This window comes from Zonotrichia leucophrys, chromosome 1A (genome assembly GCF_028769735.1).
Source record: "Zonotrichia leucophrys gambelii isolate GWCS_2022_RI chromosome 1A, RI_Zleu_2.0, whole genome shotgun sequence".
NCBI lineage: Eukaryota > Metazoa > Chordata > Aves > Passeriformes > Passerellidae > Zonotrichia > Zonotrichia leucophrys.
Window position 1 is genome coordinate 47,899,425 of NC_088170.1, and position 19,040 is coordinate 47,918,464.

Sequence of the window (19,040 nt, forward strand, 5' to 3'; positions counted from 1 at the left end):
GGCAAAGAGTTCAAAGTGATTTGCCACAAAGGACACATAGAAAAAGTAGAGAAAATCATGTTTCTCTTCTCCTCCCCCCAAAAAATTTAACAAAACTTTCAATGACAAGCCTGCCAGCTTACCATAACTTCCCATGATGACCTTGGTAAATTTAAGCTGCAGTCTGTCTTCTGTGCAGGAGATGCAAATGCTAAGACTGCACATTGAGCATGGGCCCAAACTAAACTCTGTTCTTGGAAGCAGATACTGATTCACACAGCAAAATGAGCAATTTGTTTAACCTTTCTGAAGTAATTTCCTTATCTACAAAATACAATTAATAACAACTACTCTCTTAGTCCCAGCATTACTTCTAGGCTGTCACAAAGCTTTTAGGAAGGTTTGGTAGAAAGCACAAGGGAGCATTATTTTTATTTGTAATGTTCTTTCAATTATTCATTCAAATCCTGCAGCACACACTTCATTCAGATGTTTGCCCAACTCAAGGAACAATTAAATATTTCCAGAATACATTTCCCATTCCAGGTTCAGTTACAGATCAAAAGAAAAGGCTATTGTGTAAACTGCACATGGCCATTAGCAGAAATATTCTCATCATTGAATCAGACTGGCTTCAGCTACAGGGGGAAGTCAGCATTGGGTTCATATTGTACTAAATAGGAGCTCTTTCCTTGAGGGCTGGGTGCAGCTAGCAGGAGAATAAGCATACTGACTACCTTTAATGATACTACTTCCAAATAAAAGGTTGGTATTTGTTTTGTCTTTAAATGATTTTGGAAGGGATACCAGATCTGTAGGATACAGAAGACACAGATTTTTGCAGATTTTAATGTTCTCTTTCTTTTTTTTTTCTCTAATAGTGATCTAGGACTGCTTTCAAACATATTCGTTAGGAAATGCCCAACTAAAGTAGATTTGTAGTGTTTCTATGGAAATATAGCTATTAACAGCAATGAGATTAAGATCATTAAAAATTTATCTACTATATGACCATCACTGAAGTAAAATGGGTAAAAAAAATTAGGATAATCTAACAATGGTTTAATTCATCAAAAGGATATCCCAAAGACTTCCACACATTTTTAGCAAAGAAATGTAATGTTCTTTTTTGTTTCATTCACAAATCTGTTGGAACATATCACAAAGAATCCTCAGCTCTTCACTTCTTTTGCACAGTCATTTGCACTGATATTTTTAGGTCTTTGTACAAGCAAAAATTGAATTTTCCTGTGCAATTTCCTTGTAACTTTTAGCTATTCAAAGCTGACTTCAGACACAGGCATGCTTTCAGAGAAAATTATTCACAAAATTCTATTGTGAAAATTACTCACAAAATTCCCTATCAGGGAACCTGTTTTAAAACTGGTTGCATTGTGTTAGTATTTTGAGAACATACTATCGTGCCAACTATTTAAAAGCAAATGAAAAAAATATTCATGTATAGCTTTCTATATTTAGAAATTCAGCTCAGCCCTTGAAGTGCACCCAGTTCATCTTGTATCTTCTTTGAAATACCAAACCTTACTATATTTAGACAATTTGGTTTCTGACATAAATTTCAGTACTAGCAGCCATCCATGAGATTAAAATCAGTAGTAATACAGTATCTCTGTCTTTGACCACACCCTGAAGTGTCCAGATATGCATCAGTTTGGTGAAAGTAATGAACATTTGAATCACATTTTTGCTATATTAATTTAGGGTTTCTTGTAGTTGTTATGAAAGATTTGGGGGGGAGGGGAAGTGGCGGGGGGGGACCTCTTGTAAACGTAGTGATCTTGTCATCTAAATTGAGTTGTAGATCCAAGCCCGTGCTGTGGGAGCAAATAGGTGCAGCAGCAAGCTATTGAACCTGAGAGAAATTTATTTGAAAATGTCATACGCCCATTATAATTGTTTATACTTGATCAGCGGCCAACCACTTGAGTCTGTCTTTTTTTTCTTTCCTCTTTCCTGTCATCTTTCCATCTCCTGTTGCTTTTCTTCTTCTACTCATCACTTTCTACCTTCCTGCATTCCTCTTGTCTCCAACTCTATTTCTATCTCCATCTATTTTTATCTCTTTACCCCATGGTTATAGCACAGCATTACTGCAAAATTCATAGATTAAATAGATTTAACATGTACGTTTTTCCTTCTGTAGGTGATGGCTGCCAGATTCTGGGGTTTTAATGTATTTAGGGATTTATCACAATGAATAGTTCCTAACTTCACAAGTGATTCCCTAAAGCTTATAGCATTACTAATAACCCAACTCAGAACATAGCCCACATTTTACTTATTTTAAAAAATCTTTCTAAAGAACCAGTAATAATCAGAATGCAAGATATATATGTTTTATCCAACCAAGGAATACTCACCTGTTGTTTTTTGCTTTCAGTTTGATAAAATAGAATTATTCACTTGAACAGCTTTGGAAAGCACTAACACTGGAAAGTAAATATAGCCTCCTTCACTAAATGTTTCTTTTTTTTCAGCCGAAATCTGGAACTAAAATAAAATCAATCTGGATGGTCCAAATACAGAAGATGCATGTGTTCTTCTAAGGAGGATAATTAGGGCCATGAGGTGAATTCCAGATTTCTCCTGAAAAGTACTGCAGCCCATTCACATACTGAGCATGTTTTGGCTGCCTCAGAAATGTCAAATCTGTATTTGGCCATGAATAGATTGGAGTTTGTAGTTTACTAAATATTGTGGAGTTTCTGTTACAAAACAGACCAGTAATAATTTTTCTAAGACAGCTGACATGCATGAGACAGAAAAGAAAAATGGTTTTACTTCCTTCCTAAGCTGGAGCCTGACAACAAACTTTTTTTTCCCCTTCTCTTTTTTTTTTTCTGCTGAGAAGTTGCAGCTGTTTCAGCCTTTCTTATTGTGCTTGTTTTCAGACTGTGACTGGGAACACAGACTGTAACTACAGCTGTTGGGTGCAAAGTGAATCAGGTATTTCACAGTGGTTATTTGATTAGAAAACAGCACCCAGTCACACTGCTAGAGCTGAGGGAATCAGATTTTCAGCTGGTGTAAAACAGCCTTATTCTGCTCAAACCAAACTACTCTGAGAATACAACTCACAGCTAGAAAAGACACTTATATACCAGCCAGTATTTTGGGAAATTATAGTTTCTGGAAAAAAAAACCAGCTCCATGATATATTGAGATAAAACATCGTTCTTTTTTCTTCTTGGTTTCAAGGCATTTTGGTTTTTTCTACCTAAAATCGGCATTATTTCAGAGAGTGAAATAATGAATATTTCAGAGAGTGTTTTTAGAGTGATGATGAAACGAGTTCTTCAGGAAGGGGAAATCTTTGTGGTAGCTCTGGGAAGTGTGGGATATGGGAACGTCTACCAAGATTTATTCTTGGAAGCTCACATTTGGTCTGGCCATAACAATGAACTAGAGGTCAATGCCCTTGACGTAGCAGAGGCTGGATTTCAGCCTGAGTGTATATTTGGAAGCAGAACAGTGCATGTGCCCCCACACTTGAAGCTGGCCTCAGCATTGTAGCACCCCAGCAAAAGCACCACAACTGCTTGTTGGTGGCCTTCTTGAGGAAGAGGGGACTAGAGAAGTGTTCACTGTATGTTTTGCAGCTAAAATGGGCAACCACTCTCTATAGATGCAATTTTGGCAGCAGGCCCACCTCATCCTTCTGACTATACCAGTGAAACTCAGTGCACAGCGGGGCAGCAGTGGTGCAGAATGAGGGAGCCCACCATGGGCCGTCTCATCTTCATGGTTCAGTGGGACATCCATCCATCCTGTTGCTTCTGGAGGTGAGGAAAGGGCCTTCCCATGGGCATACATAGACTCTGAGGTGCCATCAGCCACATGCTGGCTGCAGTCCTGTCCCATCTGGCTGAGCACGAGCCAGCTCTAGCTGAAAAGCCAAGCATTAGCAAAACATGGTAATGCACTGTCATGTCTGAACAAATTCTGGACAGAAAACAGCTTTGGGCACAAAAACCAAAGTGTGATGGTACAGATAGGCCTTGCTGGAGTACTGCACACCAGGCAACAGGCCACTCATCCTCCCAGGGGGCTCTCTGCACTTGTTAGACATGCAACAGTACAGATTAATGCAAGCCTTATTCTCGAGAACCATTATATCCCGGTATTTTTTACCAGACTTTTTGCTAAGAAAGGTTATATGGGGTTATAGTAAAGGCTCAAGGAGCAGAGTTCTGGCAGGGCCTAAGATGGAGAAGGGAGAGGTATGAGACATGTGTAAGCACACAGTCATAGCTTTCTCAGTACCCCCAGCTTCTGGCACTTAGTGACCCAAAGATATTCTGAGCTGGAAATTGCACCCGTATTTGGCACGTAGTAGTTGTTTGTGGACTCCTTTCTCCAAAGTTTTGCTTACTGTTTTTTTAATTTATTTTTGTTTTCTCCTCTGTGGTATGCTGTGACAATGACTTTCATAATTTCATTCTGCTTTGAATGATAGAGCTTTTTGGGGTTTCCTTAACCTGCTGCCCTATCATTTCTTTTGTTGCCTTTGATTCTGTCCTATGAGGAATAGGAACGGGGCACTCAAAAATCAATGGTTTGGGAAATTCTCACACACTGAGCACAAATCTGTTGTCTTTCACATCCAAGTAGACAGAACACTTGAAAATCACACTCATTTCCCAGGAATACTTATGATTAAAAACAAACACCACCACCAAACTTTAACACACATCTCATTTCCCCAAAAAGAGAGAACTTAGCATGTGTTGTAGCTGCTTTCATAGACTACATGCCAGGGAACATAATGCGTGCTACAGAAATCAGTGAAAAAACCCCATCACATCTGCTTTTTATTTGTAACTGCATTCAAGGATTGGGAAAATTTGTCCCAGAATTCAGCAAGAGAGCCAAGTCTTCAAAGTTGCTCTCCTTTTGCAAACAGCAAAGCAGCAAGACCTCACCACTCTAGGAATCAAGACTCAGAGCCATGGTGCCTGTCAGCAAAATGAGTTGACACAGAGCAAAGAAATTCAGAGCTTTGCATCTTTCACTGCGCTCAGTCAAATCCAGTTTATACCATGGTGTACTAGAAGCCATATGCACCTTTGAATTTATCAAACTCCTCTTGATCCAGTTCCTGTCCCTCTAGACAAATGTTGTTGTGATAAACCCACCTGTGCAAGTGGCAAGCCATATTGCACTTGAACCAAGTGCAAGAAGGTCAAGAAATATATGAGCATGGGCTTTAAACCCTACAGAGCCTGGAGGGGGAAAGAGTGATGGGATGCCCACGGAGTCATTGCAAAGTCTCTCCTCAGTGCCCACTCTTGTCCCATCTCAGGGGCCCAGCAATTCATCTGGCTTTTCAATATTGGCAGTCTGACCTATTTAAGCCTACACCCAAACTGTACAAGCAAGCATTTGTAGGAATGTGAGTAGCTGCAATACTTCCATCTTTCATTTTTAAGCCAACAGAAAACTGTGGTAACTCTTGATAAGCCGCATTTTCCTATTGATAGCTCAACTTTTGGCATTTATGATAGCAGTTCTTTCTGTGGTAAAGAATGTATCTTGATTCTCCCAGGGAAAAAAAGGTATCAAACACTGCATAATGCAAAATCCATGTAGCCAAATTAAAATTAACACCTGGTGCTGAATAACTGGTTTGAGAGCACATATGTTTTAATATTCAGTTTGAGTAGAAAAGCTTACACTCTTCAGAAGAAATCCATTATATTCTTCATGGATTAGAATGATATACAGCATTTAGAGAGCTACATATGTGCCCTTTGCAAGGCTAGGCTGCATATCCCAGGGCATTTGAGGCATTGCAGAATATAGTTAACCCTGAGCCTATCTCTGCTGGATAATGGCATACACCTGCCAGACATCTAGGGAAAAAAATAACAACATGATACTTAGATTGGATTCCTTTTAGAAGGCCTCTCATTTTTGCAAAAGATATTTCAACATGTAGACAGTTACATTTGTAATTCAATCCTGCTGACTAGCACAACTGAGCATTGGAATGATTTTTAAAATAAGCTGTTGCATGCTGGTTTTCAAGTCAAGTTATTACAGTCTTAATTTGCCATATTACACACAAACTTAGACTCAAGTCTTCATATTTAATATTAATACCAGCTGATGGCAATGAAATAATATCTAAATTAATAACTTTAATGTTCATGGACCTAAGTGATCACTGACTTCCAGTATTAAAGAATACATTAATATATTCATTCATTAATCAACTGTTGTCTGTTATCTTCATGAAAGTATTTCATGGAAGTAGTCTAAGCAATGCTGGAAGAAAATTGTGTGTTTTTCTCTAAATAGAGAGACATAAATATTGTGTTTGTTGTAGTTAGTGATATTGAACATGATTCTCTAAAGATACCAGAAGAGCCACATGGATTTAAATGAAGGGTCCATATAGTTCAGTGCTCTGTCTCCAGTGGTATTGACTAGAGGATGCCTAGTGACCCAGACACACACAGCTACCTTCTGCTTCAAGTTCCCAACTATTTTCTTTTCTGGGAATTTCCTGAGCTATTGATTGTTGTCTCTTTAGCTCTTTCCATGTACCTGTGCATTTTGCCTTTGGATATGCATTTCTCTTCATTCTTATCCTTTGACAGGGAGTCCCATAGGTCATCACATATTGCTAGGATGTCATATTCTTTTGTTTGCTTTGAACCCAAGTCTTTTTTTTTTTGTCTTCTGGTGGTGTTTAGAATTTTTATTATAATTAAATAGTGGAATAATACAATCATTTAGGACTGAAAACACCTCTAGTATCATTGAGTCCAACTATTAACCTAACACTGCCAAGTCCACAACTAAACAATGCCCTTAAGTGTCACTTCTACATGTGAGTCACCAGAGACTCAGCCATTTCTCTTGGCAGCCTGTTCCACTGCTTGACAGCCCTTTTAGTGAAGAAATATTCCCTAAAATACATCCTAAACCTCCCCTGCTGCGACTTGAGGCCATTTCTTCTTTTCCTATTACTTGTTGCTTGGGAGAAGAGACCAACCCCGAGCTGGCCACAGCCCCTTTTGGGTGGTTGTAGAAGAGAGAGTGTAGGGTTGGTTTCTACCAACTCATGGTTCTCTATTCCTTCATCATAGAGATTCCACAGGTACCATACTCAGTCATTGTTCATTGCAGCCTTTTGATCATCTCTCTTACCCTTCTCTGAGCTTTTCCCCTTTTTAACATGCTCTTTGTTTTGCCAGGAGGCAAGTAGAACTGCACAGAGATTTTAAGTTTCAGGCAAGCATGAATTAACACGATATCATTATCATTATCCTGATATCATTATCAGGGTGTTTTCTGGTTTGTTCTCTAATCCTTTTCTGATAATTTATAAGTTTTTATTAGGTTGGTTTTGGCTGCTGCTAAGCAGTTAGATAACTATCTAACATATACTGCTTTAAATTAATTATCATTGTTGTAGTTCATCTGCCATTTTATTGCCTTGTCTTGTAAAGTCCTTCTGCCATCCTTCATAGTCTATCCTCATCCTAACCACCTTGAATACCTTCAGATCATTACAAAACTTTATCACTGGACTGCTAAACCACTTTTCCAGCTCATTTATGGATGTATTGAACAGTTTGGACCCCAGCACAGACAGCCTGTACAGCACCTCTGGTGACTTCTTACTATTGCAGTCACTGACCATTTACTACAAATGTCTGTTTTTTCTGCTTTGGTTAATTACCTGTGCTAGACCTTCCCTCATGCCTAATTGCTTGAGTGGAGGCATGGAAATAAGCTTTCATTTCTCTTACGCACTGCAGAAGTGAATGGTTAATAAATTAATTACTAAAATGAAAATAAAGCCAAAAAAAATCCAATACCCACTCTTCTCCCCCCTCCCCCCACCCAAAAAAGACACCCCAAAACCCCAAGAATTTTATAGTCTTTGCAGAGGGAAAAGTTCTCCTGTAATACTGAACAATTTTCATGGTAGTGATCCCTGTATGTCGGTGTGTCCATGACAGATGAAATTTATGCTGCACACATACCAGCTCAGTTCCAAGCTATAAAAATCAGAGCTTTATGAGAACGACACTGGAGTCCTAAGTAGCCTCTTCCTCCTGCTGTAGAAGCTGTCTTCAAATTGCTTTTTTTTTTCAGGATTATGTTGGATAAGGGTAAGATAGAATTTCAAGGACTGGGCTGATGTGTGCAAAAATCACACAGTTGTATGGACCAAAAAGAACATTTTTGCATCTAGTATCTGTTATAGCAGCCCTGTAGGCTGGTAGATTAGTTCTAAGCAAAATCCAAACTTTCATTCTGTGTGCTAGGAAGTGTAATCTGAGCTCCCTGTATGTCATGAGGTCAAAGTCTAGTCACTTGGGCTTTGAGCAGGTGATTTGACTATCAACCTCAGTAAAATAAAGGTCAGTCAGTGTTTAACGTACTGAGTAATTTTTCCAAGATTGTAGAGATGGAATCCAAATTTTCATGTATTGCTCTGAGGTTGGAATGCAGATGTATTTAAAGAGTTAACACTGTGGCTCAATCAGAAAGAATGCTTGGCAATAAGAGGAAGCCTGGATTAATGATGGAAAAGAATTCTTAGCATTTTATAGCAGTGGGTATTCGAGATGAGACACGGCTAATGATCAACTAAAAAGGTATTTGCAGCTGTGGTGCTACCTCTCCCCATAATGCCAACATTAATCAAGGTTTTTCATGCAGCTTTCCAGTCCATTCTATTTTTCATTGTCCTGAATAGAAAAACAGAGCTCATGCCCTATTACACTGAGTCAGAGACCATACTTCTGTGTCACCAAAAACGATCATACTTTATTGATTTCTAAAATCTGTACTTTCTGTGCTGTGAAATAAATCCATAGCAAAGCCCGTAACAAAGCCAGTTTCATTTTTAACAAAAAAAAAAGCCTCTTGCAACTCCAAACTAAAAATACCTCTGGGATGTGAAGCAGTTATCGGCATGAATTAACTGCTCATATATTTTATTTAAGTCTTGAATTACATCAAAACAGCAGCTATAATTACAGCATCTCTAAGTCTAGTTTTGGAGTCAGCCATCTTGTTGAAAGCCCTTGGCAATGTGAAAAGCCAGTGAAATTGTGTAAGTCAATGTCCTGGCTGTTCTGGTTCTGCCTTCGGAGTCAGAAGAAAAGCTTCATTATAGTAAAAAATGAAACATTTGACATACAAGTTATTTCCAGAATGGCTTCAATCTTTTTAAATAATGAGCCCCATTGAATCCTAACTTCTCAGCAAATGTTGATTATCTAAATTCCTTAAGTAAACTACACGTGATACAGCTTTTGAAACATGAACATGATCTTCCCTCATGTAAACAATCCTCTGCCTTTGTTGTCTGATGCTATCACATTTGGGTGCACATCCTTCTGCATTGCAGGCCCAAGCCTATAAAATGTTGCTATCAAATATCCACCCCGATCTGCAGATGCTTTATGCCTCTGCTTAACAGCCATGACTCATCCTGTTAAAGTCAACAAAGTTACAGTAGTAAAGTTAGGCGTGTGTTTGCAGGAATGGGCCCAGATTCTCAGAAGAATTTAGGTAACTCAAGATGCAGAGAGATGAGTAGTGAGGGAATTTCATAGCGGTGTGACTAATCTCCCTAAGATCTCCTGAAATCGAGAGAGAGAGAGAGAGAGAGAGAGGGAAGGTTTTTGCAAAGGGGCTTCAGGATGACTAAATTAGGCTCCTATTTTGAAGCATCTCATAAAGGAGCCTCCACTGTTCCCTGTCATTTAAGAAGTGCTTTGAATGCTCAGTCCTGGTCACCTGGCTCACACAGAAACCAACAGGAGCCAGAGCTGAGGGTGCCCAGCCAAACCTTGCAAGGAGCCTGTCAGAGCAGCAGCCTGGCAGCTGTTGCCATCTGGGCAGCTCTGGCTGCTGAGCTCTGGGCACTCAGAGTGGCTCTGAGTGGTGCCCACTGCGTGACCTGCAGTGCCTGACATAGCTTTGCAATCTCACTGCCCCACGTGCAGCAAGGTTGACACAGGGTAAAGTTTGCTTTTCAAACTCAAGGACCAAAGTGGAAATAGAAGGAAATGGTTTTGACTTCTGAAGACCTGGAGTTTTAAGATTCTTTCAAATAGACATTGTAGATAAAATTCTTCATTCTTAAATGTATAGGACTGACTAAAGGTCAGTCTCTTCATTAGCTATGGTGACGTATAAATACCTGAAATTGAAGGACTAGGAAGCATGCAGTGACTCCTGCATATTTTAATAAACATGGTGTATTTTGAGGATCCTCCAACAGCCATGATTTTGCTGTATTAAATAAAGTAGATTTTATAGCAGTTTAATCAGATTATGATGGAACATTATGCAAAATATTATGCAATGTAATGCAAAGTAATTAATGCAAGCAGAGAACATGAGACAGCTGAGCAGCCTGCATTTGGGTTACACACTGCCTGCTGATTTTCAAAATTTCTTTCTTTCTTAGATAGTGGTTTCCCGTTCAGAATCCACAACTCCGCATGTCAGCTTTCAGCTGGACTCCCACCCCATCTCTCCCCAGGTTGTTGTCGAGAATTCATTAGCAGATGATGGCTATACCCTGGTAGTGACTGGGAAGAAGGTGAGTGGTTCATAATCTAATCCTCCTGTGCACTGTGTAAACCTCTGCTCTCACTGCTGCTTTCTGCACTGCATCCCCACAGCCCTGCCATTCCCTCAGAACACTGGGGGTGTACGTTTTCTCCAAGATATATTTATTCCCCTGCTAAACAAACTGGCAGCCTAATATTGAGAAATGCTTAAATAATGTAGGAGCTGGTGATATAAACCAACAAAAGCCAGGAAATGCAAATTTTAAGGCTGAAAACCTGTCCCTAATTCAAGAGCTTGCAAAGACAAAACACACAATGGCTTAAGAAAAGAATGGTGCTCAGTTTCCTGGCTTTTCTTGGTTTGTGTCACAGCATTGTGACTTTTTAAGGACAGTTGTGTGTGCTAGAGTTACATGCATGTCTTTAAAACTGTAAGTCAGTAAGACTTGAAAGTTATTTTAGCATGTAGTCTACAAAGAGTTAATAAAAGATGAAGAGCCATCATAAATATGCTATTGTCATAAGTAGATATGCATTGAAGAACAGGTTTAAAACATCAGCAGATAATATTACGGATAATCCTAAACCATAATCGTAAGCAATAATTTGACCCCTTGAGTTCTATAAGGACTTACAGAAATACATCAGCCATAAAGATTGTTATTAATCATTTACTAGAAATGTATGAGTTATTTATAAGAGTGATCTTCAGAAAATGTACAAAATAAATTTAAGGAAGGTCCTGAAGTATAAAGAAATATAAGACACTTATATAGTAATGTAATTATATATTGATTTTAATATTTTGACCAAAAATAATTCTTACATGTTTAGAGTGACTATTTCATAGCTATCCTGATATTTTAAGTAATATAAATTTTAAGTTGTATTTTAGGTAAAGTATGGGATTTTTGATGATAGGTGTTAAAAAACAAGTACATGGGCAGTCACATGCTGTAAGTGTGCCACAGCTATTAATACAGCCTCACCAAAGCTAAAATAGCCATCATACCTATTTTTACAAATGTATAAAGTAAGGCATACTGAGATACACTGTATAAACTAAGGCACACTGAGATACAGAACTGGGAGGAGCATGCTGCTGCTTTCTTTCTCCATCAGCAAAAAATGCTATCTTGCTGTAAACACCAGATGCTGGTAGTAACTGTATATAACATTAAGATGCCTTTAGGGTTTCTCCCAAGCGAATTTAAAATCATGTCAGTTAAATTACTTATAAGATCCTATAATTACTGAGCTAAAGAGAAGTCGAACTGTGGCTTGCACATCTGAAATCTGAGTAGCACCAGCATGCTATGCATAAATAGAGATTCTCCTTGCCACTTAGTGCATGTATTAAAAGGCTGTATGCACCATGTCTCTCCATCGACAGATAACAAAGATCCCTCTGAAGGGGCCAGGCTGCCATCACTTCAGGTCCTGCAGCCAGTGCCTGCTGGCCCCAGCCTTCATGGAGTGTGGCTGGTGCAGCCAGCAGTGCCTCAGGTCTTCCGAGTGCCCCAGTAACACCTGGACCCAGGACACCTGCTTGCCTAGGGTTTATGAGGTAAAGAGGTGGATTTCTTGCATTTATCTCTTGAGGGAAGAACAGTCTGCACTCTGTGGACATTTTATATTCATGTAATCATGATAAATTGTCAGCTTTCCTCAACTTCCCCTCAGCCGTGATGTCCATGAATCCTCTGACTGGATGCACACGGTCTCCCTGAGCACTGTGGGCTGAGATGCTCATGGATGGACAGGTTTGTCTGATCATCCTTACCAGCCTTGGGAGATCCTTGGCCCTACAAAGCACTTCTGACGGGGAAACAAGATGGGTCTGAGCCTGGCAGGGGTCTGACAGCAAAGCCAGTCACAGAAAGGAGCGTCCCTCCTCTTGGGCTTCTCTCAGAGACAAAAGTGGAGAAAAGCACTTCCTGCCCAGAGCCACCACAGCCTGACCCAGCACAGGAGGGCTCTGGCTCCCACTCTTCATCCACCCCCGGGCTGGCTCCAATGTTGGAGGAAAGCCTGGTGTTTTTTTCTAAGGAAAACCCCTTCTTTCCCCTACCCAAGCTCCTGGGAAGTTTTTTTTCTCCATAATGTCCCTTCCTGTCCCCTTCTTCCTATGGGTCCACTTGGCACCAACGAGGAGCAAGCCTGTAGCTGCTCCCCCAGGACAGGGGCAGACAGAGGCTGCTGCCAGCCAGCCAGAGCTCATCAAGGGTGTGGGACAACAAGGAGGCACGGATGAGCAGGGAGCTGCACTGGCAGAGTCCTGCTTTAATTCAGCTATGCTTAATGCAGGATTTGTACTGTACATGGAACCAAATCTTCCCTTGTGAAGTGTGACATGACTGTGAAAGCAGAGGTTTGTAGGGCAGTTGATGGACTAGAAATCTAAGGGAAGGACAAGCATAAAATGTTCTGGTAGCATTTACTGCCACATTCGCTTATGTTAGTGCATTTGAACTACATCATGTAGTTAAAAATACATTTTCCTTTATTAGAAGACAACTTATAAACAGACATGAAAGTTTGATATGCCAAACTCTTAGAAAGGGAGAAAAAAGTGGGTTTTAAATAAATAATGTATTTCTTTCATCCAGGCATATGATTTCATGTACAACAGTATTTTTAAGTTTTAATGTTTTAGACAAAACTGCTATTAATCTAGAAAGAAGTATACAAAAACATGTTTACAGGGTTGTTTTTTTCCATGTTCACCTTTCAGTCACAAAATTTACATTTAACACAGGTAAAATTCAGTGAAAAAACAATGAAGAGTTATAGGAATCAAACCCAAAATGGATGGAAAATGGAAGGGGGAGGGGAGGTTTGCCTGCCTTCTATGGCCATTTACTTAGGGCAGAGGAGATGCACAAAACTTGCTAATGCAGAATGTGAACAGTTTACTTTTCCTTTATACAAAACCACATTTGTTTCAAAATGCTTATATTAGATAGTGAAACAATCCTTTACAGCCTTAGTCTGTATGAGATTCAGTCACCAATTCAAAGGTATGCAGTGAGAATTAGCTCTTATATATTTTTCTGTACCTCTGCAGGCCCAAGGTGCTCACCTGTCCTGCACAGTTTGTTTCATCTTTTCTAGAGCTCAAGCACCCTTAATGTTTTTTTGTTTGCAAACTTTCCAGAAGTGGCTGTATATTTCCATAGCTCAAAAAGTATTTGTCAGGCTCTGAACTGCTTCGTTTCTGATTTTCAGAAGGGCTGAACTCATGTAGACCTCTTTAATTTCAATTTTGAATGTGTTCACTCAGCAGTTTAAAGAACCAAGAGCCTGGAGCCCATGCACAGGCAATTAGAGCAAGAGGTGTATCCCCTACAGCCATCTCTGCAGTCCTTGTGAGGGCTGGGAGGGGAGCACACCTTGGACGTGGGGCAGTGGGAATGGGTGTGAGGCTGGGTAGGTGCTTCCCTTCCCCACATGGCTCAGCCCAGCCTGCTCAGCACAAGCCCAGTCTACCCCTGTAATGAATATAGAGCTGTGACACTGATGGATCTGAAAGTGAATCTCGAATTACTGCATGCCGATGTTGGTAGAAGTTGCTTCCAGAAGGCTTGTAAGGAAAAAAAATGCAGCTGGATACTTAAATCCATTGGATTGCTAGCTGTTAAGACAAATTTCATGCTCTACTGGACCATGACATTTAACATGATTACTGAAAAAAATATAAAACAGATTATTCATCATCTTCTGATCTGTCTTGAAACTCACATGCATAAAATGTAAGAAACAAGCTCGTTTTGTTCCTAACAAACGGAGGATGACCTGCTTTGCATAGTATCTGAAATTCAGTCCAAACCTCTCCCTAATATTTTGCAGCTTTCAGAGGGACAGATTGCTTGAGAAATGTCATATGATCACTTTAACCTGAGGGGAGCAGATTGCTCCCTGAGGGTCTGCTCCAGTGGATGTTAGCTAACTAATCTTCAGTGACGTTTTCCCAAGTTGTTATACAGACTGGTGTACAATGGGAAAAAAAAAAAAAATTTCCTCTCAGGAGGGATGGCAGAGAAGAAGCCCAGTGTTTTCCTATGGAGTCCTGCAGATCCTTTGTCTCTTTTGCCCTGCTTTAAGCACTTTCCCTTGGAGCTGTGGGTTGGAGAGGAGCAGCCAAATCTGCCCAGACATGGGCAGCATAGTAGGGCAGGTGCTAGAACACATCCCCTCCAGAGCCCAGCTCCCAGTCTGCTCCCACCCCCTGCCTCTGCCAGCAATGAGGATTTTCATCAGCCTGGATGAGCAGCTCTAGAGGGAAGCCAGGAGGGAGTCTCCTCGGAGATCTCTTGGTGCTGGAACAAATTGCAGGCATCTGCGCGTGGTGTTCAGGTCACGCTGAAAGGTGAAGGGTGTAAAAGAAGAAATAAATTGGGCTCCCTTCTGATTCTTTGTTGTGGTTAAAAATCTGACATGGTTTGTTGTTGTTTTTAAAGTGAGTCATTTTAGCTGGCTTTTGTATCAGACGTATCGAGAACATCAGGCCTTCTGCTGCCTGTTTAGGTTGGAGGCTTTGCTGGAAATTTCACATGTGGTTGTGCACATGTGTTCTTGTCTTTGAATTAAAATGAATGTGCTAATAAAACTTTAATAAATAGGTATTTTCTTCCAAAAATATATTAAGTGGATATTAGCTGTCAACATAAATAAAAGGAAAACACAATGCTTTAAAGTTTTCCAAAAACAAAAAGTTAACTTTCTCCCTTTACCAAAAGTCAGAAAGCAGCAGAATGACAGGACTTGCTCCATGTTATCAGTGGAGATAACATAATATTTTTTGAATCCTGCATTTCATAGCATTTATAACTGGTTTTATTGTTTTCTGTTACTATCAGTGCAATGTAAGTACACAGAAGAGGCCTACAAATACCTCAGTAGGAGGTTCAGGAGATTCACTGTCCGTTCTTTTCAACACTCTCAAGAAAAAGTCTGGAAAACCACATTTGATTTTCAGACATTTCATCATACAGAACAAATGGAACAAATATAAATTTTGAATAAAAACAGGGGAGTTTGGCAGAACTTTAAAAAAATACTTTGATCTTTTGTTTCTTTATATTTTGCTATCTACTTAGAGGTGTTGCCTCCTAAAATTGTTGGCAAAATGTACTAAATACTTGGTACCCCTCAATTAAGGCACACAGGTTGCTATCACAAGTCTCTTTTGCCATGTAAGATCACTAAAAACGTGTTCAGTTTTTATTCTGTATGGCTTTGTGAAGCCCTTATTTTGCTAACTTGTGGATAACATTTCAAACTCTTCAAATGCCACATGTCAATGTATTGTACAAAACATCGGGACATCCTGTACTCCCACAGAGCAATTTCATTTTCTGCTAGGATTTTGCTATTTCAAAAACAGATATTGTGCTGAGATACTGAGCAGAGTGGAAAACTGGAATCTGAAGTCAAATCCAGATTTTGAAGAAGAAAACTCCAAAGAAACAAGGAAAAGTAAAACCTGGGAATAGCACAGATTTTGTGGGCACAGAATGGCTCCAAGCTCATAGCAGCAGTTGTGTGTCACTCCCTTTTTACGGATTTGTACAAAAGTGCTGGTCCTGCATAGGTTCCCTCTTTGCTCCTTGAGAGCTGATTCAAAGCTCTTTAAAACAGAAAAGGTTCCTCCTGGCTTCAGTGCATTTTAAGTCAGACTCTTTGTCTGGTTTCTAATGAGGGCAGTAAATTTCCCCATATATAGTATATGGTATAATTCTTTTGAAGTATTCTTCAGCTGCCTTTCTATCTACAATAGTTCATTTGTGAGAGTCTTGAAGTATAACTACAAGAGAGTTGAAAAGAAATGTGCTGTCTTACTGGATTTCCAGATGAAATAATAGCCAAGTATCACTCAAACACTTTCCTTTCAGCTTGAAAATTAAGCCGGGTCCTTTGAAGGACACAGCTGTATTGCATTTTAAGGGCAAAATTATTATCACTAAAGCATTAAGATACTTAGGCACTATAATCACAAGTATAAATTCAGTCTCTCATTCCTTTCATTCTTTTTTGTTTGTCTAGTGGTACTGGTATGTTTGCAAAATTGTGCAGTATTGTTGAAAGTCCTCATAATTCCTGAACTAATGTATTTTCTTTTTGGTTGGTTTTTTGGTGAGTTTTGGGGTTGTTTTAGTGACAGTACTAACCGGTGCTTTTACTGAGTTTTGTAAGACTTCTATAGTGTTCCTACGTTTTTCCCACCATTGTTATATTTTACAGGACAATTTACAATACACACACACACATACAAAAAAAAAATGTATTTCCTTTGTAGATTGTCTCTGTGTTTCTGAGGGGCAGTTTATTTTTAACTTGGAATTAGAGGTGACCAAATGTAAAACGTTTAAGGAAAGAATAGCAGAAGTCATGATAACTTTATCACAGTCAACGCAATATTGGATTATGGTGTCTTTGAAGCTACTTCACTCTGAACGCAACTTTCATCAAGCTGGCAAAAAACGGTCATTTGGGGGCTCTTTTGTGTTCAGCATTCAGCTTCTAACAAAATAAGTATATTGTGTGTTTAACACAGCAGAAATAAGATGTGAAAGACAAGAACTGCAGGATTTAAAAGACTATTACAATGCACAGCTTGTTCAGTGCCCCTAAACACTATCTTTCAAAGCCTTCCAGTACAGGTTTTGTTATTTATTGCTACTGTCATAGAAAGCTCATAATGTGACAAATGAAAGGTGAAGAACAATTAAGATGAATGCTAGGACATAGTGTACCAAAAGAAATGCTTTTCTAAAATTATTCCTTTGCCCATTCTTTAGCTCCAAGTGAAGTTCAAGAAAATCTGATTCAACTAACACAATATTTTTTTAACAGATTCTCCCAAGCAGCGCTCCCATAGAAGGCGGGACAAAATTGACACTGTGTGGATGGGACTTTGGATTCAGCAAAAATAATAGATTTGAATTAAAAAATACAGTAGTCCATATTGGAGGACAAATTTGTCCTCTGGAAGCGAAATCTAGCAACAAAAATAGGTAAGAAACCTAAAATATTAATTTTCATTTATACAGATGTTCTTTATGTGGTATGAAATTTTTTGCAAATACAAACATTCAGCCTATAAGTATCATCTCTGATTCTGAAATTTTAAATTTGAAGAAATGCCATGGTTTAATAAACTCACCAAGAAAAAGAATGCTCAAAATGGAGATGAAATAAATCTAGTTTATGCCAATAGCTCCTGCAGCAGGTTTTCGGATTTGTCTGTGAAATGCTATTCAACATCTGTGAAAGCTGGCAAGAATGGAGCTATTCAAAGGTTTGAAAAGGGGGCAGTTCCTTTGGCTGGGATCCTGCTGGGTTAAGTTATGTCACCTCTGTCTTCCTGATCTGTAAAGCTGCTGCTCCAGGGAAGTGTGAGAAGATGCAGGTATTTCGTCATCCAGAGGCTTATGACCCTCAAGTGCACCTCTCCTCCTCCTCAGAAATAAGTATCTGAGGCACAGGGATATTGGGTTAAGTTCAAGACAGAGGTTACTGTGATTTTTATCTTGCAGAAATGCAAGTTCAGTGAATATCCTCTCTCTACCACCAAAGCAATGCACAAATCGTGGCACAGCTTTGCAGTTCACATACACGGCAGTGCAGATACTCCAGCAAGTGCTCCAGAAGTGTTGAGCACTCTCCTAACTGCTGTTCTGAACAGTCTCAATGGAAACAAGATGATTTAATGAGACTAGATTATATATGAGATATGTGAATGCAATATAATACATTGACATATGCTGCTGCAGAAGTTCAAGTTTAATTTTTGGCAATGTTTAATTTTTTTGTAACAAACTTGTGTATATGATTCATTTTTTAATGCTATTGTCTGCCAAAATTTGATATTAAAGGAAAAATTTTAAAAAACCATCAGCCATTGAGTAGAGGTATTTATTTTTTTCTGTCATGCTTCTTTTTTCTGAAATGTATATGATATACTAAAATTATTTTCTGTGGCCAAGTATTATAAGGTCCACAGCATTTGTATTTATTATTAAGGAAGAGGCCTACAGTTCTTTTAGCTATTATTTCTGAAATGTCTGTGGTGCACATAGATTGATGATCTGTTTAGTATGGATTCCTCATTATTATGAGTTTGAAGTGGTTCTATTTTAATATGAAAAAATCAATCAGAAAAAAAAATGTAATCCCATTTTTTCCTTGTTTTCTAAAGGCTGGAATGCACAGTTCCTGCTGCAAAAAGTCCCGGTTTTAATATATCCAGTAGTGTTTCTGTTGGACATGGCAAAACACTATTCAATACATTTTCATACGTGGTAAGCACTAGATTAAAATTTTATAGTCAAAATTAGCTTCAATATTAACTGTTATGGACTCCTCATGAGTCCAGTCCAGCATAGTAAATTCTGTATCCATGTTGGCTTTATTGTTACTTCATGGAAATGTTAACAAATGTTTTAAGTCCTCTCAACATTTTGAAAATATGTTCATAATCCACTGGTTTTA

General features: G+C 39.1%; 1 protein-coding gene across 4 annotated transcripts in view; it reads left to right on the forward strand.

The window, feature by feature from the left end:
* The window catches only part of MET (MET proto-oncogene, receptor tyrosine kinase), a 90,442-nt gene that overhangs the window by 34,989 nt on the left and 36,413 nt on the right, over window positions 1-19,040 (forward strand). For all 4 annotated transcript variants that reach the window (XM_064702684.1, XM_064702685.1, XM_064702682.1 and 1 more), the window contains exons 4-7: window positions 10,442-10,576; window positions 11,941-12,114; window positions 17,403-17,563; window positions 18,748-18,850. In XM_064702684.1, coding sequence (XP_064558754.1) covers window positions 10,442-10,576; window positions 11,941-12,114; window positions 17,403-17,563; window positions 18,748-18,850 — 573 coding nt within the window. The remainder of the gene's footprint in view (window positions 1-10,441; window positions 10,577-11,940; window positions 12,115-17,402; window positions 17,564-18,747; window positions 18,851-19,040) is intronic.